At 42.4% G+C, this 24,613-nt stretch overlaps 1 protein-coding gene across 1 annotated transcript in view; it reads left to right on the forward strand.

The window, feature by feature from the left end:
- Positions 1–24,613, forward strand: part of LOC308512645 (A disintegrin and metallopeptidase domain 3-like) — a gene marked incomplete at both ends in the record, with an annotated part of 75,913 nt that overhangs the window by 10,037 nt on the left and 41,263 nt on the right. The window contains 4 exons of the mRNA XM_081082246.1: positions 4,500–4,555; positions 14,555–14,630; positions 22,474–22,550; positions 23,247–23,424. Of these exons, the coding sequence (XP_080938372.1) occupies positions 4,500–4,555; positions 14,555–14,630; positions 22,474–22,550; positions 23,247–23,424 (387 nt within the window). The remainder of the gene's footprint in view (positions 1–4,499; positions 4,556–14,554; positions 14,631–22,473; positions 22,551–23,246; positions 23,425–24,613) is intronic.

Below are 24,613 nucleotides of genomic sequence, written 5' to 3' on the forward strand. Positions count from 1 at the left end.
TAGGCATCAATCAGGCTGGCAGGGGAGTGGTTAGGGGGTGATCAGTCTGGCAGGCCGGTGAGCGTTTGGCAGCTGGCAGTCCTGGATTGTGAGAGGGATGTTCAACTGCCGTTTTAGGCCCGATACCACAGGGATCGGGCCTAAACCGGCAGTCGGACATCCCCTGAGGAGTCCCAGATTGGAGAGGGTGCAGGCTGGGCTGAGGGACACCCCCACCAGTGCACGAATTTTGTGCACTGGGCCTCTAGTTTTGCAATAATTACTCAGCTTCTGCCATCAGCTTTATCATTCCCCAGGTTATTCTGGGGGCCATCTGGGTCCCAGGAAGGTGCATTGTTTAGGACTGCAGAGTCCCCTTCTGGAAGAAGATTGGTCCTGTGCCATGTCATGCAGGGTTTAATTTGGTGAGCTGGAATCTACAGCAGCTTTGTGAGGGGTAGAAACACATGCATATCCTCTCTCCCACGTTAGTAATTCATTGGGTCCCGTCCAGTTATTAGTGTCCACATCTCGCCGCAAGACCGTGGTTTCTGAGATGGGGTTACTGAGGTAAAGTGCGGTTCTACAGAGGCTTGAAAACAATCATTCAAATTCAAGAAATTAAGGGTAAACAGTGCTTTTGATAGTATTACAGCAGCTTCCTTGAGGCACATATTCCCTCTTTTTTGTTTTACTAGCATACCTTTCAGTGTAGCATGGGCACATTCAATGATGGCCTGCCCTTGTGGATTATAAGGGATTCCCGCAGAATACTGGATGGACCAAGTTCTGCAAAAGGTGGTGAAGCCATGGCTGCTATAAGCAGGCCCATTATTAGTTTTTATCTTGGTTAATATAGGTACAATTAGAAACAGGTCTTATTGAATTCATGCATAGAAACATAGTGTCACATATTAAGAATTGCCAAATACAGGAGGTAGGGAGAGAAATATATAATTTACCAAATTTGCATTAAAAATGCTTCCTTATATCTGAATAAAACAAAAAGTTTAAGAGTCAGCAATACTTTCAACAAAGGTTACAAAAACTATATAATTATTTTCCATTTATTCAGCCCCATAATAAAATATTTGTTTCTCCTGATTTTTCCTACCAGTACTTCTATAAATCCAGATACTTTATAGAGTAATGCAATACATGGAACCTTGTCTTTGGATGTGGTCAGCAAATGACAGAAATTGGATTTCTGCTATCAATCTACCTGAGTACATTGATTTAAGCTATTTACCATCTGGTTATAACCTCTGGTTAGGGAGAAAAAATGCAAATCATTTATTCTTAAGTGTCCTTGGTTTAAGGAAGATAGGATTTACTAGATAGTTCCAAATTGCTGTTTAATCATCTCAGTTTCCCTTTTCTACTTGTCCTGGCTTACTTGCCTGTGTAATTTACATAACTTCCTTTCAACATTTCTCTTTACAAAATTCTATAACTTTCACAAACCTTTCTTCAGAAACGTTATAACTTTCATAAATAACCAGCTTTAGAACCTACTTTCTTTTTTCCTTCAAAATTCATTTCCATGCGTATGCTTTCTATTACACCAAAGCCATACTTTTTTTTTACCAATTAGTTAGAATTCTTAACCCTTAGAAACCTTAATTTTTTAGATGGCATGTAAATAATTAACGTTCCTCAGATTAGCAATACATTCACATTTTAAGAGCTATTTCAAATAAAATACAAGACTTATTCATTAACAGATTCAAATTGATCCTCCAGATTCTCCATAGGAGGCAAACTCAGATTAATTTTTCAGTATCTTGTTATTAAAACCTAGAGGCCCGTTGCATGAAAATTCATGCAATGGATGGGGGGGGTCCCTCAGCCCGGCCTGCCCCCTCTTACAGTCCGGGAGCCCTTAGGAGTGGGAGGCAGCCTGGCGATCAGGGGAAGGTGATGACCCCATCACACATCTGCTGCTGCCACTGCCAGCAACAGAAGCTTCGGCCAGCCCTGGTTATCTAAGCCTCAGGCAGCCCTGGGTGGCTAGGCAGCTGCCATCCAAGGCTTGCCTGCACCTCGGGCCGGCCCTGGGTGGCAGGGGGGCTGAAGGGACTGGGGGACTCTGGAGGCAGGTGCATGGCAAGGCCGGGCCTGCCTGGGGGCAGGCCCAGCCTTGCTGCACACCTGCTGCCCCGGCGGGGCTGAGGAGATTGGGCGCCGCTATCTTGTGGCTATGGATGCTGCCATTTTTGAGGGCGGGCAGTCAATTAGCATATTCCCTCCTTATTAGCTGTGGTGCCGCCATCTTTGTGACAGCATGAGGGCCAATTACCATATTTCCTCTTTATTAGGTAGGATACGTAGATCTTTAATCATTTTTACTATTTAATTCAGCAAACTCTAATGTTTTAAGGTACCAAAGACTTTGGAAAATTATGTTTAGTCGTATATAATTACCACTGAAAAAGCTTTATCATATACTCTTAGTTTTAGTTATATTTATTTTGCCTAACAACTTTGAGATTTTAAAGTCAATTATTATTATTACCCAAGGCATTTTCTTGGCAAATTTTTTAACAGGGATATCTCACTGGCTTTCAGTGGCTTTAATGTTTAATGGTAAAGTAGTATTTTTTTTTTTTTTTTTTTTTTTTTACAAAAATGAGAGTTGCCCTCAGACTGTTATTTCTTCAGTCTGCTGGAGGGTATTTCTACAGTTCTAATCATCCTAGGAAAAAGACTTGGGGGTTTAAATGATTATTTCCCATATTTTTTATTTCTGAGTAGACTAACAATATGAAATCTTGCATATAACAAGATATATTAAAAACAGAGACAGAAAAAACCCTACAGTAAATAAATGACTACTCATAAAAGTGTGGACTGGGACATTAACCTTAGAATCTTATTTCACAATAACCCAGCACAGCATATTTTTGATGCTGATGCTCCAGAGTGTGTTCTTTGAGCTGCAATCTCTGAGGGGATTTGTGTAAATTAGGGGTTGCCCTTATGATGAGCACTGTGGGAGGGGAGGGAAATAAAAATAGGAATGGGGAGAGCATCAACTGAGTCTCAACAAGAGGGAAGCTGCATGACCCATGAAAAGATCTGGAGTTGGGGTGAGGGGGCTTCTTATTAAACGTGGACTGTCCCTGAACGCTGTGAGGCAAATCCTGGAGAGAACAGCAAGGTGAAAGGCTGTGTGCAGGCGTTGCTTCTGGCAGTTATGGCTACTCCCTTTCACCTTAAAAGGGGACCTGCATTATAGTCCTCGGATTTTCCATGTATCTGTGCTAGAAGCTGAAAAGTAGAAAAAAAGATAATAAAATTCAAGTTTCTTCAAAGGTTCCTCAGCATTTCTAAATGTAATCATTGTAAATTACATTTGTTTATGATACGTAATAAATGCCAATGACTCATGCTCTTAATTTGAAATAGTTTTAGACTCCTTGAATTTCTTTCATACTTTCTGTGATTAAAGAAAGATAGCAATATACTTCTATATGTGGATATAATTTTGACAAACACATGATACAATCTTGGTTTATATGAATGAGCACATTTAAAAAATCTTTGGCTTCTCAAGAAATGGGCAAAGGACCTAAATAGACACTTTTCTAAAGAAAACATATAGAAGGCCATGAGACATAGAGAACATGCTCAAAGTCACTGATCATCCGAGAGATGCAAATCAAAGCAACAATGAGGTACCATCTCACACCTGTCAGAATGGCTATCAACAACATATCAAGAAATGAAAAGTGCTGGCGAGGATGCGGAGAAAAAGGAACCCTCCTGCACTGCTGGTGGTAATGCAGACTGGTGCAGCTGCTGTGGAAAACAGAATAGAGTTTCCTCAAAAATTTAAAAATGGAACTCCCATTTGATCCAGTAATCCCACTTCTAGGACTATATCCCAAGAAATCAGAAACACCAATCAGAAAGGATATATATGTACCCCTATGTTCATAGCAACACAATTCAGCATAGCTAAGATTTGGAAACACCCTTAGTTCCCATCAGCAGACGAGTGGATTATAAAACTGTGGTACATCTACACAATGGAATACTACACTGCTGTAAAAAAGAAGGAATTCTTACCATTTGCAAAGTCATGAATGAAACTAGAGAGCATTATGCTAAGTTAAATAGGCCAGTCAGAGAAAGATAAATATCACATGATCGCACTCATATGTGGGATATAATGAGCAACATAAACTGTTGAACAAAAATAGAACCAGAGTCATAGAAGCATGGAACAGGCAGTCCAACCTACGAGGGAACGCAGGGGGTGAGGGGATAAGAGATCAACCAAAGGATTTGTATGCATGCATATGAGCATAACCAATGGACACAGATGGGGTGGGGGAGGTGGGGGCGTGTGTGTGTGTGTGTGCGCGGGGGGCACAGCTGGGGTGTGGTCAATGGGTAGAAAGGAGACTTATAAGATTTTAAACAATACAGATTTTAAATTAATAAAAAGGTATGGCTTTGGTTTGAAGAATTTCACATTTTTAATTATTACTTTCTCTCTGAATACTTTGCTATAGGTCATTTATGCCATCCAAATTAACAGGAAAACATACACTCTCCATCTTAAAAAACAGTAAGTGGCCATTCTTTTTTTCATATAGTTGTTTTTAGTTTCTTAAATTTGTATAGTCACTACCCTAAATTGGGACTAAACAAAAGCATGACTATTTCATTTATTTAACACTAGAGGACTGGTGCATGAAATCTGTGCATGGGTAGGGTCCCTAGGCCTGGCTGGTGATCAGGGCCAATCTGTGAAGCAATGGGTGGGGCAATTGGGGGGCCCCTGCTAGCACCCACCTTGGCTGGCCTGGCACCACCTATTGCTGGCCCCGCACCCTGCTGCTACTGCTAATTACCTCCCTCTGTGGGGCAACTGGCAAGGCAATCGGGGAGCTCCCACTGGCACCAGCCTTGGCTGACCTAGGGCCTGTCGGTTGGGGGCAGCTCTTGCGTTGAATGGCTGGCCCCTGGTGATCAGTGCATGTCATAGTGACCAGGTGTTCCGTTAGTTTGTCTGCTGTTTGGTTGATTTTCACATTAGGCTTTTATTATATAGGACTAGAGGCCTGGTGCAGGAAATTCCTGCACAGAGGGAGTGTTTCCTCAGCCCAGCCTGCTCCCTCTCGTAATCTGGGACCCCTCTGGAGATGTCCGACTGCTGGTTTAGGCCTGATCCTGATCCCGTGGGTAACCCGATGGGATCGGGCCAAAACTGACAGTCAGACATCTCTCTTGCAATCCGGACTACTGGGTCCTAACTGCTCACCTGCCTGTCTGCCTGATCACACCTAACTCCTCTACCTGCCTGCCTCATTGCCCCTAACCACTTGTCTGCCTGCCTGATTACCCCTAACCACCTCTGCCTAGGCCCCCATCACCATGGCTTCATCTGGAAGGACATCTGGAATGAAGTCTAGAAGGTTGTTTGGCTGTCAGGTCTAATTAGCATATGACACTTTTATTATAGATGGTATATCTTATTTTTAAATCATATCAGAGTAGAATTTAGATCTTGATTTTTAAAATTTAATTTTCAAGTCAAATTCTAATTTAATGATGTAAATATTTAGTCAGGTTAGATAGATTAAGATTGCTGTGCATAACTCCTTGAAATACAACCACAATTGCAACAAATAAGGGTATAATTTTATTTCACTTCTAGAGGCCTGGTGCACGAAAATTTGTGCACTGGGGGTGGGGGGGGGGGGGCGGTCCTCAGCCCGGCCTGCACCCTGTCACAATCCGGGACTCCTCAGGTAGGGTCCCTAGTCCTGGCCTGAGATCAGGGCCTATTGGGGCTTTCCTTCCCCCAGCTGCAGGCAGCTGGCCCCACCCCGGCCACTGCCACTGCTTGCCATCTGTGCAGCACTGCCCCCTCTCCCCCTGCCACTGGTGGCTTCCCTCTGCAGGAGATAGGCATGGAGTTCGATTGCTTGGATGACCTCAGCTTCCCTCTGCAGGGCGATTGCTGGCCATCTGCACACCTATCACAGAGTTGTCGCTGGTGGCCTGGGCCTCCCTCTTTCTTTGCTTAGGGGCGGGGCCTGCCCTGTGAGGGGCCATCTACCTATCTGATCACCTTCCCCTAACCACTTGCCTGCCTACCTGATTGCCCCTAACCACTTGCCTGCCTACCTGATCACCCCTAACCACTGGTCTGCCTGCCTGATCACACCTAAACACTTGCTTGGGGGTGGAGCCAGCCTGGGGAGGGGCTGTCTGCCTACGTGATTGCTCCTAACCCAGCGGTACTCAACCTGTGGGTCACAACCCCTTTGGTGTCAAATGACCCTTTCACAGGGGTCGCCTAAGACCATCCTGCATATCAGATATTTACATTACGATTCATAACAGTAGCAACATTACAGTTATGAAGTAGCAACGAAAATAATTTTATGGTTGGGTCACAACATGAGAAACTGTATTTAAAGGGCCAGAAGGTTGAGAACCACTGTCCTAACTGCTGGCCTGCCTACCTGATCTCCCCTAACCACTTGCCTGCCTACCTGATCACCCCTAACTGCTTGCTAGGGGGTGGGGCCAGCCCAGCGAGGGACCATGGTGGTTCTGGTCTCTGGTCGTTCAGGTTGTTATGTTTATGGTGGCTGGCCTTTTATTATATAGGATGTTTAACTTTGTTTGTCTTCATGTTATTTCACATATTTGTATGATTTTAAGAACTTTACTTGACATTCTAGAGCAGTGGTTCTCAACCTTTCTAATGCCGTGACCCTTTAATACAGTTCCTTATGTTGTGGTGACCCCCAATTTCATTGTTACAAAATGAACATAATTAAAGCATAGTGATTAATCACAAAAACAATATGTAATTATATATGTGTTTTCCGATGATATTAGGTGACCCCTGTGAAAGGTCATTCAAGGCCCACAAGTTGAGAACCGCTGTTCTAGAGTATTTTTTTCTCATTTTGTATGTACTTTTAACGTATTAAGTATTCTGTTTTCTATGTACACTCTAAGAAATCAATATTAATAACTTTTTGTGTACTTTTCCCAATTTTCTGTTTATATTTCATTCTTCTATTAAATGAAACCTACTCAAAATTTTGTTTTTACGAAAGTGGAAATAGGGTATTGGCCAGGCTTATTGATTAATGGTTCTTATTTCCTTGCTCTTTATGTATTTTATAACTCATCTTTGAATAGATAACATTTAACAATATGTAATATTGACTGGTAATGAAGTTATTTCCAGAAATTTCCATCTGTTTATTGAGTCCTGCAATAGACATTATTGTATGTATATTTTTATATAATATAGATTTTGTTTGGTAGCCTTGATATCAAGAAATAGATTTCTGGATCTAGAAGAGTGAATAACAATGACGATAGTGATGATAATAACAAAAACAACAAAAGTAATGGGCACTTAAGAACACATAACATTTACAGGGCATATTTCTCAGCAATTTGCATGTAGTAACTGATTTAATATTCACATTTTATAGCATATTAAGATTTTGAGAAACATTGCCAGTGTCTTCCTGAAAAGATGATAGCAATTTATATTTCCAAAAGCCTGCATGATGTGCTAAAATATTCTTTTTCATCTGAACATCAGTTTATATTTCCTTAAATGACTACTCTGAACCTTTATTGGTTATTTTCATTTATCTGTATGAAGCTTGCCTATTCATATACTAGTATTTTTCTCATTATTTATTATTCTAATACACTTTATTTTGTAGAGCAGTTTTAGATTTATAGCAAAAGCAAAATTGACTAGAATGCACAGGGATTTCCCACAAGCCCCTTATGCCACATATGCATAGCCTCCTCCATTATCAACAACTCCATCTACACTAATAAAAGAGAAACATGGTAATTGGCGTACGACCGCTACCCTTTTCATTGGCTAATCAGCGAGATATGCAAATTAACTGTCAGCCAAGATGGCGGCCGGCAGCCAGGCAGCTTGAAACTGACATGAGGCTTGGTTGCCTCAGTGACAGAGGAAACCAACGTTCCCCGCCTGCGGCTGCAGGCCTCTGAGCCGGCAGTTTAAGAAACTCTGTAACAAATACCGCTGCCGGACTTCAGCCAGCAGATTCGTAACATTGTAAGCAAAGGCCAGAAACCTACTTTCAGCTGAGGCCTAAGAGCTGGAGCCAAGCCTCAAGCTAAAGCTGGCTCAGAATAAAAAATGAAAAAAAAGAAAAAAAGGAGCAGTTGGGAGCTTCAGTCACTCACAGCCTGAAAACAGCCCTCAGCCCCTCACCCAGACTGGCCAGGCACCCCAGTGGGGACCCCCACCCTGAAGGGTGTGTGACCAGCTACAAACAGCCATCATCCCCTCACCCAGGCTGGCCAGGCACCCCAGTGGGGACCCCCACCCTGATCCAGGACACCCTTCAATTTTCCCAGGGCAAACCAGCCGGCCCCCACCCATGCACCAGGCCTCTAACCTATATAGTAAAAGGGTAATATGCCTCCCAGCACCGGGATCAGCGGAGCCATGAGGCCTCCCGGCACCGGGATAAGCGTGACAGGGGGCAGCGCCCAAACCCCCTGATCGCCCTGCGGCTCTGTGTGTGACAGGGGGTGGGGCCACAACCTCCCTATCGGCCCTGCTCTGTTCGTGACAGGGGAAGGCGCCCCAACCCCCTGATCAGCCCTGCTCTGTGCCTGATAGTGGGGAGCTCCCCAACCCCCCCCCCCCCCACGGGCGCTGCTCTGTGTGTGACGGGGTAGAGCCATAACCTCCCCATCGGCCCTGCCCTGAGTGTGAGAGTGGCGGCGCCCCAACCCCTTGATCAGCCCTGCTCTGTGGGTGATAGAGGGCGGTGCCCCAACCCCCTGATGGGCCCTGCTCTGTGCGTGACAGGGTACAGAGCCCCAACCCCCCTGATGGGCCCTGCTCTGTGAGTTACAGGGGGCAGTGCCCCAACCCCCTGATTGGCCCTGCTCTGTGCGTGACCGAGGGTGGCGCCACAACCTCCCCATCGACCCTGCCTTGAGTGTGACAGGGGACAGTGCCCCAACCCCCCAATCGGCCCTACCCTGAGCCTGACTGAGGGTGGCATCGCAACCTCCCGATCCGCCCTGCTCTGTTGTTGACAGGGGCGGTGCCCCAACTCCCCAATCGGCCCTGCTCTGAGCCCGACCAGGGGCTGCACCTAGGGATTGGGCCTGCCCTCTGTCACCCGGGAGCAGGCCTAAGCCAGCAGGTCATTATCTCCTGAGGGGTCCCAGACTGTGAGAGGGCACAGGCCAGGCTGAGGGCCCCCCTCCCCCCCGAGTGCACAAATTTTTGTGCACCTGGCCTCTAGTATAAATATAAAAGCCTAAGCAATCATTACAACCGAACAACCAGAACGACCAGTCGACCTGTTGCTATGACATGCACTGACCACCAGGGAGCAGACACTCAATGCAGGAGTTTCCCCCTGGTGGTCAGTGTGCTCCCACAGCCAACTTCCCACAACCAGCCAAATGCCCCCTGTCCCTCCCTCTGGCATGCAAACCTCTCAAAGTCCCTCCCTGTCCCACAAGCCCTGTCCTGCAGGCCCTGTCCAGCAACCGTAGGCCCAGCCCAAATGGGAATGGGTGAGATGACCCCCATAGGGCCTGATCACTGGACAGGCCTAGGTACCCCACCTGTGCCCACATTTCATTTCCCCCCATCACTGGCTCTGCCCCCCGCCCCGGCCTGATGCCTCTGGCCCAGGTGTCAGGCCTGGGCAGGGGATCCCCAGAACCCTCCGATTGCCGGCTCCGCCCCTGGCCCAGGCCTGATGCCTCGGTCAGAGGAGTTGACACTCATCACCCTCCGATCGTGGATCGGCCCCTTGCCCAGGCCTGAGGCCTCCCGCAGAGGTGTCAGGCCTGGGCAGGGGACCCCCAGCTCCCACCATCCCCGGCTCTGCCCCTGCTATCCATGATCTCTGGCACCACCCCTGCCCAGACCTAAGGCCTCTGGTGGAGGCATTAGTCCTGGGCAGGAGACCCCCAGCTGCTCACGATTGCTGACTCTGCCCCTGCCCAGGCCTAACGCCTCTGGCTGAGGCATTAGGCCAGGGCAGGGGATCCCCAGCTGCCCAGGATCGCTGACTCCGCCCCGCGATGGCTGGTTCCGCCCCTGCCCAGGCCTAAGCCTCTGGCCGAGGCATTAGTCCTGGGCAGGGGACCTCCAGCTCCCTGCGATTGCAGGCTCCGCCCCTGCCCAGGCCTAAGCCTCTGGCTGAGGCATTAGTCCTGGGCAGGGGGCCCCCAGCTCCCCGCGATCTCACGCCCTGCCCCTGCCTAGACCTAATGCCTCTGGCCAAGGCATTAGGCCTGGGCAGGGGACCCCCAGCTCCCCACACTGCAGGCTCCGCCCCTCCCCAGCTCCCATCACGGGCTCCACCCCTGCTTCCCACGATCACTGGTCGGGGGTGGCAAAGGCGCCCGGTTCTCTGATCACGGCTGTGGGGCAGGGCCAAGGCGGCCCTGGGGGCCGCCTTGGCCCTGCCCCCGGCTCTTAGCACCCCCCTGGGTTTTGGATCACCATCAGTGGCAGGGGCTTCTTCCGTCCTTTCCCTTTCGCCTCCCAGCATTGTGCCTACATATGCAAATTAACCGCCATCTTTGTTGGCAGTAAATTTGCATATCTCGCTGATTAGCCAATGGGAAGGGTAGCGGTCGTACGCTAATTACCATATTTCTCTATTATTAGATAGGATTAATATGGTGCACCACAAAAGTGCACTCAAGGCTTTACCTTTTCCTGTTTCTTCACTCTTTGCCATATAACTAACTGTGTGACTATCATCAAGAGATGGGATAAATACATTTCCATCAGTGCCCCCCCACTATCCAGCCCTTGAATCTGAATTCACTTATGCAAGGCCAAATTCATGATGTGTGGTGCCTCAGGGCCTTATGGTTAGAAGGGCCCTGTATTTGGTTTAATGTTCAGTGTTGCTGTCTTGAGATTCTTAATAGTTTTAGACAAGAGGCTTCTCATCATTTTTACCTCGGACCCCACACTTATAGAGACTATTTGATTTCTTTGGCCAAAATGTTATTACCTGACTTGATTCAAACAGAGGTTTGAAAAGCTCTCATGCGTTTCTGCTTTCTTTCCTGTTTGTCTGCCATCCTCGTGACAATATGCATAGGCCAGCATGCTGAAAGCTAGATACATGTGGACTACAGCCAAGGTACCCTAATCATTCCTAAATATGGCTGAATCCAGTACCATAGATCAAGCCTGGCCAATTAGCAGAACTTCCATGGCCAGCCACATGTGACAAAGAAGTGGGAGCAATAGATACGTATTCGGTTGTATGTGGTTGTTTATTATACAACATTTTACATAATGTTACTTTTCTGAGATTCATATTGCTCTGTGCCAAATGAGTTTATTTTCACTATACATACAGCCTTCAAATGAATATTTCTCATTTATTAATTATCCACCCATTATTTATAGCAAGGAAAGCTTTACTATGGATATCCCTAGCCATGACTTCCTGGGCACCAGTGAAATTGATGGGTAATAAATAAGAAAATTCTCATTGCCAAATTTTTACTTCAAAGAATTATACCAGTTTTCACTCACACCAACAATTCAAATGTATCCCTATACTCTACATTGCCAACAAAATGAGTATCTTTACTCATTTATTTTGTTAACCAATGGATAAGAACTACTACTTTATTGTTGTTTTAATATGCACTTCACTGCTTCTTAACAACATATAGTATCTTTTCAAATGTTTACTGACCATTCTAATTAAATGGCCTCTCCCAAGATTTTGTATTTTCTTTTGGATTTTTATTTTTATTCATGTGTCTTTGGTATTTATTTTCAATCTGTGCCTTGTCATTCTGCTTTTCTTTCTTTTTTTCTATGATCAGATTTTTGGGAACTTTTGTTTACTACAGAGATTAGGCCTTTATCTGTTCTATATGTTGCAAATATGCCACCCTATTTATTGTCTTCTTACTTTGTGGGATTTATTGATACAAAATAAAATTTTATCATCATATTTTTATTTTCTTTTTTTGGTACTCAGATTCCTCTCTTGTGCCTCTCACATATAAATTTATATCATAATATTACTACAGTATTTTTTAAATTCTTCTTACATTTAAGATGTAAATCCAATGCTTTCAGTTACTTAAATGTTTTGCATTTTTCAAGTTTTATCACTGTTTTGTATTTTTTTCTCCTGTTGCAATTTTATGTTAACTCAGATATTGTTCAGGTAGAATACTTTCATATTATATTCTTTAGAGAGAATATGCAGATGGCATGCTTTCTGAATCTGCATATCTGCAAAAGTCCCTTTTGTTTTCCTAATTGAGTAAGTTGGCAATGTGTAGAATCTTAGTCTTTTGCTATAAATTCTTACAATTTGATACAGTCCATTAAAAGTGGATTTCCCAGTAGTTGTTCATGTGTGCGGTTTTATATGAATTCTCCCTGCTATAACTCCTTTAAATTTTTATTTTACTTTTCAGTCCCCACACATTTTTTTCCCCAGGCACTTGCACCTGAACAGCCCAGACCATTCATAGATTTTTCCTTAAGAATGTATATAAAATGTGAACTGATCAATATCTGCTTTTCCCGAGATCTCTCTAGTTTTGTTATTTGACTGGAGGAAAAGGAAAGGCTATCAGGAATGAGAGACAACGAAGCAGACTAATAAAGAGAATTCCTGGTGGCTGAAAGTACCCTGCGAATGCTCTAGTCCTCTCAATTCTGGACTTGAAATGCCTTTTGGTGTTTGGCATCCTTGAGAAAGTCCAGTCTCCCTACAATAAATAATGTTGTTAGATTGTTCCGTGATGACCACTTTCTTCCAGGAGAAAGACTTAACTTCTGAGGCATGTTTATATTGGGTTTGTCTACAGAGATCCTTTAGGTTGGCTTATGAAATGTGAGCAGGGACACTAGCATCCCGCTTCTAAACAAAGGCTTTGTGAAGTATTCTGTGCTTTTACAGTTTTTTTTTTCTCTTTCTACTAAAAGAAAGGTGTTCTCCAAGGAGGGCCATGCCTTTTCCTGGGTTCCAGAATGAAGGTAGCATTAGCCCAACCTGCAGTAAACATGCAAAATCATCCATTGCTGTTTTTACCACAGCATAAGTGCATAAAAACTTAAAGCATATTTTTTGCCTTTATCAACTAATGGCTACTTGTTCGTAAATATTAACTGGCATATTGATGCTATTAGATGTATTGATGGTTAAATCTAAAACAGAACTTTGCTGTGGGAATCTCGAAACTCTGGTTTTTACTACAGGTGAAGCTGTGTCATTGCAGCTTCCATACTGGAATCTGGTTATTCTGCTTACTAGAGGCCCAGTGCACAAAAATTTGTGCACTCGGGTGGGGAGTCCCTCAGCTTGGCCTGTGCCCTCCTGCAGTCTGGGACCCCTCGGAGGATGTCCACCTGCTGGTTTAGACCCGCTCCCTGGGGAATTAGGCCTAATCTGGCAGTCAGACATTTCTCTGGCACCCTGGGAACCCTCAGCGGATGTCCACTTGCCAGCAGGGAGAAGGCCTAAGCTGTAGTTGGACCTTCTTAGTGCTACTGAGGAGGCGGGAGAGGCTCCCGCCACCACCGCTGTACTGGCAGCCATCAGCCTAGCTTGTGGATGAGCAGAGCTCCCCGCTGTGAGAGCGCCCTGACCACCAGAGGGCAGCTCCTGCATTGAGCATTTTCCCCCTGGTGGTCAGTGTGTATCATAGTGACCAGTCATTCCCAGTCTTTCTGCTGTTAGGGTCAATTTGCATATTACCCTTTCATTATATAGGATAGAGGCCTGGTGCATGGGAGGGGGCCGGCTGGTTTGCCCTGAAGGGTATCCCGGATCAGGGTGCAGGTCCCGCTGGGATGCCTGGCCAGTCTGGATGAGGGGCTGATGGGTGTTTGCAGGCTGGCCACAGCCCCTTCTGGGTGGTGGTGGTGGGGGTCCTGCTGGGGTGCCTGGCCAGCCTGGGTGAGGATCAGAGGGCCATTTTCAGGCTGCCCATAACCCCTTCAGGGTGTGGTGGTGCCTTGCAAGCCTGGGTGAGGGGCTGATGGCTGTTTTCAGGCTGGTCACACCCCCTGGCAACCCAAGCTCCCAGGCTCTTCTGTTTTTCTTTTTCTTTTTTCTTTTTCTGGGATTTATTTATCTTCTATAATTGGAACTTTGTAGCCTTCAGCAGAGCCTAGGGCTGGCCATGGCAGGTGGGAAGCTTGGCTTCCTCCATCACTGAGGGCAACCCAAGCCTCCTGCTCACTCCAGCTCCATGGCCACTGCCATCTTAGAAGGTTAATTTGCATACTCGCTCCTGATGGGCTTGTGGGTGTGGCTTGTGGGCATGGCTTGAGCATAGTGGAGGGATGGTTAATTTGCATGTTTCTCTTTTATTATATAGGATTCTTTTCTCTTACACAAACATTATGCTATTAGAAAGCAAATGAGATCATGGAAATATGGGTCCATTTAATTGTTTGGATATCTGAAATTCTATAATTGAAAGTATATTTGTTTAATTTCATGATTTTAGAAGTTTCTTTTATTAATGATATTCATACAATGAAGTGTCATTATCTTGGTTTAATTAGGTCATTTTTACACCCTCATTTCCTGGTATATACATACAAGTCAGGAACATTGTATCCAGATTCTTCATTTAAAAAGGTAAGTTTTCCTTTTATTCTGTGTAGATTCTATTTTTTATGTGTCATTGGTGAGAAGAAAAAGATTTCTTTATACTCCACAGAATTATTGGGCAAACAGATAAAATATCCATGTATAATGTGACAATTACAATAAAATCATATGGAATAGAACAACTACTTTTTAAATGTAAAATTTAGGAGTTGCTTATCCATGATATTTAATATCTGAAAGTATTAGTAGGAGTTTGGGAAGAAACAAACAAAAAATAGATGAAGGAGCTAAAAAAGCTAAAAAACAAAAAACAAAAACAACAACACCAAAACCCAAACACATTGAGTAGTTTAAATTGATATATCCTAGTCTCTGAGCAGGGAGGTAATGGTGGAAATTGTAGATTGACCACTGAGAAAGTGAGGACACAAAAGCATATTAGATACAGAAACTGACTGTGTTCAGTGTGAAACATAGGAATTTCAATGGTAACCCAAAATGCTGTTAGGAGTAAGGAAATTTTTCAAAGTATGTGAGAAAGTTAGCATTAGTCTGAAAGGCTCTCATTTTGCTAGAATATATAACTTGGAAAAAACCAATGTTGACAAATGATTGGTCAGATTCTATTTCTTTATTGTAATTGTGATATTAATATAAGTCCATATGGGCACAGCCCATGGACACAAACAATAGTGTGAGGAAGGCCTGTGAAGGAGGGGGGCAGGAGTCAGTTGGAGGGGACTTGGGGGAAAATAGGGGACAGAATTTCAACAATAAAAATAAATTAAAACAAAGTAAGTAAGTAAATAAATAAATAAATAAATGGTATCTGGTATAGCATGTTATACTCACTATCTACAAGTAGAAAGTACAATAAAATATTGTACATGAGGTACCTGTTTTTAGACATTTGGCAATAGGCAGATCAGGAGATTTCTCAATGATAGACAGGACACAAAGAAGGTGAGTCTCAATTTTAACTTGACCTACTTACTGGGAATAAAGTCTTAAGCACAGCATAAGGAAGTGGAACCAAGCAGCCACTAAGAGATTGGAGTTCAGGGATGCTGAAGCAGTTGGAACTTGAAGGAGACAGGAACAGAGATGAACAGAGCCTATCAGATATATGTATTTTGGGGGAGGGTAGCTGCCTTATGTCCTTGATTGAGGATTAGGCTACCTATTTGCTGGGTAAGACTCTACTGAAGGGTAGAGAGTCAAATGGAGATAATACTATAGGTCAGTGATTTTTTAAAATATATGATTATTAATTTCAGATAGGAAGGGGGATGGAGAGAGAAACATTAATGATGAGATAGAATGATTGATCAGCTACTTCCAACATGCCCCCTACTGGGAGTCGACCCCACAATCCTGGCATGTTCCCTGACTAGGAATTGAATAATAGTGATATCCTGGTTCATAGGTCAATGCTGAACGTTTGAGTCATGCCAGCTGGGCTAGGTCAATGATTTTTTTTTTTCTTTTACATTTTCTGTCTCATGGTACACATAAACTAATTACAAAAATTCTGTGTTCACACCCGAAAAAATATACAGGTATAATTTTGATTCACTGACACTGCATGGATATTGTTGTGTTTGCTGTTGTCATTTTTTTTTTTCACTTGACAATGTAAGTAAAAAGATGCCTCTGCCCCTGACTAAATAATCAGGTATTACATGTTTTAAAAATTCTTGCAGCACACCAGTTAATAATCGTTGCCCTGGATCAAACAGTGTTGGAAGATAATGGATTGTTCAGCCCAGGCAGCATAGTGTGAGCAGGCATTCAGCTGAGAACAGAAAGGCTAATTCTTAGGAGACGGTATCTAGAGTAATGGGTATTTTTATCACACCATTCTTCATCCCATAGCCTGAAGCACAGCAATGAGCAGAGTAAGGAGGGTTACCATTAAATTAATTACCTTTCTCTACAAAATGCAGTACTCTAGCCCTAGCTGGTTTGGCTCAGTGGATATAGTGGTGGCCTGCAGTCCTAGGTTTGACTCCTGTAAGTACCTTGGTTGCAGACTCCTCCTGGGCCTGGGTCCTGGTCAGGGCTCATGCAGCAGGCAACCAATTGATGTGTTTCTCTCACATCAATGTTTCTCTCTGCCTTTCCCTCTCTCTTCCATACTTCCTAAAAAAAAATCAATGGAAAAATGTCCTTGGATGAGGATTAACAAAATGAAATGCTCTATAAGGGTTCCACATTGTAGTGGAAGGCAATAATGCACATAAAAGCAGAAATAAATGATACAGAAACATGAAAAAAAAAGCATTAAAGCCCAGAAATTAGGTCTTAAAATAACTAAAAATTAATAATCCTATTAAGACTTCTGCAGAATAAGAACTAATTCCATCAATATCAGGGATAAAAATTTTTTTTATTAGTAACGGAGAAAAATAAATATTTGGGAGTATTTTAAAAGCTTTACACCAGTCTGTTCAATGCTTCTATGACTCTGATTCTATTTTTGTTCTTCAGTTTATGTTGTTCATTCCACAAATGAGTGATATCATGTGATATTTATCTTTCTCTGACTGTTTTATTTCCATTAGCATAATGCTCTCCAATTCCGAAGGCAGGGGGTGAGGGAGTAAGAGATCAACCAAAGGACTTGTATGCATGCATATGAACATATGGGGAGGTGAGGGCGTGTGCTGGGGGGTGGGGTCAGCCAGGGAGAAGTCAATGGAGGAAAAAGGAGACTTATGTAATACTTTAAACAATAAAGAATCTAAATTGAAAAAAAAAGCTTTACACCAATTAATATAATAGTTTAGATGAAATGCAAATGTTTATTTCTCTGGAACACATATCCAGGTATATGATTGGCAGACCATATTATGAGTGTATTTTTATATTTTAAAAGGAATTAATAAAAGGAATTAAAGCAGGGGAGGAACGGTGGGTTGGAAGAGATCTACCCATGAACTCATATCATATATGCATAACCCAAGGACACAGACAAAAAGATGGTGAAGGCCTGGGTTGGGGGGTGGGGCCAGGGTGGTAGAGGTCAAGGGAGGAAACGGGACATATGTAATACTTTCAACAATCAAGATTTTTGTAAAAAAGGAATTACCAAAATATTTTCCAGGGTGTTGTACTATCTTACATTTCCACTGGCAATGTATGAGAGATGAGTGTCTGCATTCCTGCTGTGGTGATCACAATTCAGGATTAAAATTAATAGACCTTCTTATAGATATGGAGTGATATCTCCTGTGCTTCTGACTTGCATTTCCCAGTAACTAATGATGTAGAACATATTTTCATGTACTTATTTGTTCCCTTTTTGTGAAATATCCCTTAAATGTCTTTTCCCATTTTCTAGTTTGATTTGTTTTTTAATAAATTTTTGAACAACCTATACATTCAAAATAGAGATATCTATTATGTGAATATGTACTATGCCAGATATGTGGTATGCAAATATATTCTCCATTTTAGTAATCTGTCTACATTATTTTCAAAAGGACATTGATCAGACATTTTCGCATTGTTCTCTTGGGCTCAGTGAGCATGTTCAGGAGAGTTCATTTTAATTCTCTGTCAGGTAAATCATGTAACTTCATTTCACTAGGGTCAGTTTTGGAGATTTATCTTATTCCTTTGTGTGAGACATCTTTTCCTGATTCTTTATTTTATTAATTCTTTTTCGGTGTCTGCTTCCTAGAAGTCTCTCTCAGCCTTCAGAGGAAATGCTCATATCACATATGCATAACCCATGGACACAGACAAAAAGATGGTGGGGCCAGGGTGGTAGAGGTCAAGGGAGGAAACAGGGGACATATGTAATACTTTCAACAATCAAGATTTTTGTAAAAAAGGAATTACCAAAATATTTGGTATTTTGGGGGAGTACAGAAGAGGATCCCACAAAACATCCTGGAAAGAGATTTGGGGGCCTCCACTAGCACTTTGCCATCTTCTGGGAAAAGCAGGCATCTATTTATTCCTGGGTTCTCTGTGCTGCTCAGCAGAAAGGACCAGTGGCATTTACCACCCCGAGCTGCTGCCTCTGTTCTTTCCCTGACAACCAGAGGGTGCGGGACTCATCAGGGCTCCAGGATTGGTGAGACAGATGCTAGCTCCTTGGGCAATTGTGGTGAAGTGGGAGGCACTGCCTGCTTGGATTAACTCTTTCCTATCCCAGGAGGAAGCACAGAGCTGGGATTTTCCATCCACTCACTCTGGGCAGATCTGGGGTGGGATGAATCAACAGTGTCTGGTAGCCACGCCTCTGTTGCTGCCTGGGTGGCTAGACTGTGCTGAACCCATCAGATCTCTGTGAGAATAAACAAGTCATCTTTTCTGTCAAAGAACAGTTTAGACAGCCGCCATTTTGGACTGCGTGACTTGGCAGCGGCCATGTTGGCTGCATGGCTTGCAGCTCCCCTGGAGGCGCCATGTGAAATAACAAAGGCCAAACCCTCCCTTTGGATTAGCCAATCTCAAAGACTGAGCCGGAGCTCCAATCAAGAGCAAGGGAGAGGTCACGTGCATCAGGGGTTATAAAGCCGCGCAGCCCACCTGCTCTGTGTGCACGCACTTCCAGACCATGTGTGCGCACCTTTCTACATAGAAGTGAAGATGTTTGCCTTGCTGCCTGGCTCCCGAGTATGTTTTGTATTCTACCAGAACCCCTGAATTAGGGGGCTCACCTTATTTCTAACATCTCCAGGACTCCTGTCACAGATACTAGTTCTTTGGGTCAGCCCCTCAGAAACATTAGGGCCCTGGGCTTGTGAGCAAACCGCTTCCCACCCATCAGTAGGATGGTAACTAGAGGATGTCTTTCTGATCATATGGCAGTGCTCTGGGGCAGAGTTTTGGTGAAAATGTCTCCCAATCCTCCCTACTGGCTTTGGTAACTGATTTTCCACTCTTTAATGTTGTGCAAGAGACTTTCTATTTGTTTCTGGTTTCGCACAAAGGGAAATTGTCTGTGAAGTGTTGCTGAATTGGTGTGTTTGTTGGGGGATGGAGGAGCCAGGGCTTCTTACTCCACCATCGAATTTAATTTCGATGTTCATTGTAACACATTTTCATAGCTTTTTAAGAATCTTTGTGTGATAGTTTCAATACGTGCCTCATGTCAATATTAGTATCAGTGTTTGTGTTTTCCCGTTTTTGCTGTGATTTCCTTGCTTGTTGATATAGGGTGTGATTTCCAGTTGCATTCTTTTTTTTACGTTATTATTATTCTTTTTATTGTCCAAAGTTTTACATATGTCTCGTTTTCCCCCTATTGATCCCTCCCAGCCATGCTGCCTCCCTCCCCTCCCCTCCCCCCCAAAGCTCCCACTGCCCCAGTGTCTGTGTCCATTGGTTATGCTAATATGCATGCATACAGTACTTTGGTTGCTTTCTTCATGTTTAAATTATCTAGATTTGAAAGCAGTCACCCAGGTTAAGTGTAGATTTAGTGTGTTATATTGTTCCAGTGACAGTTTGGCTTTCTTAGGTCGTTTGATGTTATATGGTTGTGCTCTGCTGGAGCTCCTGCTGGAGCTCTGCCTGTGCAGCCTGTAGGGGTAAAAGGCACGTTGCTGTGCCAACCTGTATTGCCAGGTGCGGTTGGATGGTGAAGAACCCATGGGAGGGAGAGCATTTCCTCTGACTTCTCCAGCCACAGGATGCCAGCTCTTTCTGCGTTAACTTTTTTATATATATATATTTTATTGTTCTTTTACAGAGAGGAAGGGAGAGGGGTAGAGAGTTAGAAACATCGATCAGCTGCCCCCTGCACACACCCCCACTGGGGATATGCCCGCAACCAAGGTACATGCCCTTGACCAGAATCGAACCTGGGACCGTTCAGTCAGCAGGCCGACGCTCTATCCACTGAGCCAAACCGGTTAGGGCATCTGCGTTAACTTTGCTAGTGTCTCTTGGTTAAGGAAGATCCTAAGTGGGAAATCTCTCATGAGGATCATTTTCTCTAACTGGGTGCAGGGCCAGGAGCTGAGAGTCTGAATTGCCCCCTGCTGCTGTGTGGAGTTTGGGAAACCTTATACTTTATGAAGGGCTTGTAGCTACAATGGCTGCTGGCACCAGGGCTGGTGGAGGTAGCTGCAGCTGTTGCTTGGCATGGAGCAGGGTGTGTTCAGCTGCTGGCAGTGGGTGGGAGATGGTGGTTCAGCTTAGTTTTGCAAAAATCAAATGGTTACTGATGGAGATGTATGAATGGGAACTTAAAATGCATAAGCAAATACATAGAAGAGAATGGGATGCTTCTAAAAATTTAATAGCACAGGATTAACAAAGGAATAGGACTGATTCTAGATTTCACTAGGCTTTTAAGGGAAGAGAAGGGAGTATTTGCTGAAAGAGAATATTGGGGGAGCTTCTGAGAAGACTATTGCTACGAAAGTAAATGGGAAAAAAAAGAAATGAAAGTCCATGGGGATGAGAGTTTGAACTAAAGATGATCAATAAGGTGAAATATTAAGGACAAAAATATGAAGAAATTAAGTTACTTTTGGGTAACTTTGAAAAATAAGTGATATGTTCACAATTGAAGTCAGATGTTGTTAATTGCATGAGTCGGCAGTTACAGATCATATACTTAAGAAATGCAGCTGAGAAAAGAAAGATAAGAAAGCTTCCATGAATTACTGATTAATTCATTTATTTATTCATTCATTTATTACTTATTTAGACAAATATTGGTATAAGCATTTGTGTACAAATTTTTTTTAGAAAACCTGTTTTCAATTTCTCATATATATGCTTAGAAATGAAATTTCTGGACCATTAGGATTATTCTACATTTAACTTTATGAAGAACCTCCAAACTGTTTTCCAAACCAGTTGCAGGTTTTCACATTCCTATCAGCAAGGTACAAGAGTTCCAAATTCTCCAGATGGGGATGGGGCTTGGAGGACTGGGTGAAAAAGGGGAGGGATTAAGAAGTACAAGTTGGCATTTACAGAATATTCACAGAAATGTAGAGTACAGCTTAGAAATTATAGTCAATGATATTGCAAAAAGTATTTATGGTGCCAGGTGGGTACTAAAAATATCAAGGGAAACACATTGTAAATTATGTAATATGAAATAATATTAATGTAAACTGTAATTAAAAAATAAAATTTAAATAAAAAGTAAATGAAATGAAATATATGTACTATGAATCATTTCATCTAGGTCATAGCTTGCCGTTTTATTTCCTCAATAATATCTTTTTAAAAGTTAATACACCTTTTTTTCCCCCAGCATTTTTAGCTTTAAGAGAAAAAGTGGAAAGCACAGAAAATTTCCCTGCATCCTCCCAAATTAGTTACCCTATTATTAACATCTTGGGTTAGAATGCTATTTGGGTTACCATTTATGAGCCAATATTAATATATTACTATTTATTAAATCTTACAGCTTACATTAGGATTTATTCTTTTTTTCTGTTTCTGTTTTGCTTGTTTTGTTTTTTTAGATTCAATTATTGATATATATTTATTGCCATTTTATTGTTCATATATTTATTGTTATCTTTGTCTTCCAATTATTCTCGAAGAAGTATTACATTAAAGTATTACACTTCATATAATACTGGTTTGGAGGTGATAAACTCCTTTAGCTTTTTTTTTTTGTCTGGGAAGCTACATGTCCTTCTATTTTAAAAGGTTCTTTCAAAATTATAGAATTCTTTATTATAGCAAGGATTTTCTTTAGTGGGATTTATAGGCAGACAAGTGTTAAGAGGAAGAAATTATAGGTAGATCAAAAGGCAATGGGATATCTTGTAAATAATATTGGTTAATTGGATAAATCTCTACATTTCATAATGTCTAGAAAGTAAGTATAAAACTACTTTAAGTACAGATCATTCATGAATGTACCTTTATGTACTCCTGTTAGAGGCATTGCTTTTACCAAGGATATGCCGCAGAGATTCCAAATTCAGTCGTGACACTAAGCACCTGTTCTGGACTCAGGTAATGGCAACTTCCAGAGATGTGCATGATTGACAATTTTGTGTAACACTTTAATTTTTCCAAATTCCTTAAGTGATAGAGTGAAAGCAAAGAAAATATGGGCTTTGGTTGTGTTTCTTCTCATATGTTTTCTTTTCCTTGTCCTCCTCTTATATTTTCTATTTTTTAAAAAATAATTTTATTGAGTTTTTACAGAGAGGAAGGGACAGGGATAGAGAGTTAGAAACATCGATGAGAGAGAAGCATCGATCAGCTGCCTCCTGCACACCCCCTACTGGGGATGTGCCTGCAACCAAGGTACATGCCCTTGACCGGAATCGAACCTGGGACCGTTCAGTCCCTAGGCTGACGCTCTATTCAGTGAGCCAAACCAGCTAGGGCATTTTCTATTTTTTGTTGTCTCTATTCTAAGCATACAGCCATAAAATTTATTCAGAAAAAGTCTACTAGTAAAAAGGATATTCATATGGATTAGCTCTACAAGAACCACAGGGACTTGTAGATGACATAACAGACAAATGGTATAAAATTAGGTCAAAAATTAATTTGCGTAAATTAGGATGATTCCTAGATTTAATTAGACTATAAGAATAACTATCAAAATTTGTATAAAAGGTTTTATTTAGTATTTACATTTCTCAAAAGGAAAATCTATAGTAATTACTTTTATGTCTTTTTATGTATTTAAATATTCAGGGGACTATTGCAGTTGGCGAATGTCAGTTATGGAATCGAACCATTGGAATCCTCAGCTATGTTTGAGCATATGCTTTATCAAATAAAGAATAATAAAGCTGATTTTCTCCCCCTACAAGATAATTATCCTATGATCCAATTGAGAGATCAGGCCTACAGGATTCTGGTGAAGTCAGAAGTAAGCCACCATATTCTGAAATTTTCATTTTGCTACGTTTGATAAACTTATCCTCATAGAAATTTGTTACATTTAGAAAACAAATTTAAACATATTAATTATATTGAAACCTTCTCTTATAAGATATTTAAGTATTTTATGAATATATGAATAAGAATATGTTTAGTCACATATAATTTGGAAGTATTCCTTGCCCCTAATTTCAAGTTTTATATATATATATCTATATATATCAATATATATCTATATCTATATCTATATCTATCTATATATATATCTATATATCAAGTTATATATATCTATATCTATATCTATATTATATATATATATTATATATATAATATAGATATATATATATATATAATATGAAAGCATAGTATGCTAATTAGAGCAGAAGTTCTTCCAGACTTCCTTCTGGGACATAGCTGGGTCTGCAGCTGCGGGATTGAGCCAGGAATTCAGGCAGAGAAGGAGGGATTGACCCTGCCGCAACTGGGAAGGCTTACTCTTGCAAGAATTTCATGCATCGGGCCTCTTATATATGTATACAGTTTCATTGTTATTGAATTTGCATCCTACTAATGCAATGATACCCAGATTTGCTGATTATTATTTTGTCCATATTTTCCTTGCCAATACATACATACTTTGTATAAAAGTATTATTTTGTTAGAAAATTTAAAAGTAGAAAAATTGAAGATGTTGTCCCAAATATCATCTACAGATAGTGTTCTTAGAGTTTTGGAATACTTGGTCTAATTTTTACAATGTATCCTATCTAATAAAGAGAGAATATGCTAATTGTCCCTCAAGCCATTACGAAGAAGGTGGTGCCCACAGCCAATAAAGAGGGAATATGCTAATTGACTGCCCTTCCCTCAAAGATGGTGGCACCCACAGACACAAGATGGCTGGCATGGGAGGGCAGTGGTGGGCGATTTGGCCAGCATGGGAGGGCAGTTAGGGGTGACCAGGCCAGCAGGGGAAGGCAGTTGGGTGCGACCAGGCTTGCAAGGGAGGGCAGTTGGGTGGGACCTGGCCTGTAGGGGAGGGCAGTTAGGGGTGACCAGGCCAGCAGGGGAGGAAAGTTGGGGGCAAATGGGTTGGCAGGGGAGGGCATTTAGGGGTGATCGGGCCAGCCGGGGTGGGCAGTTGGGAGTGATCAGGCTGACAGGGGAGCAGTTAGGCA

The sequence above is a fragment of the Myotis nattereri genome (assembly GCF_964212035.1).
Source record: "Myotis nattereri genome assembly, chromosome: 2".
NCBI lineage: Eukaryota > Metazoa > Chordata > Mammalia > Chiroptera > Vespertilionidae > Myotis > Myotis nattereri.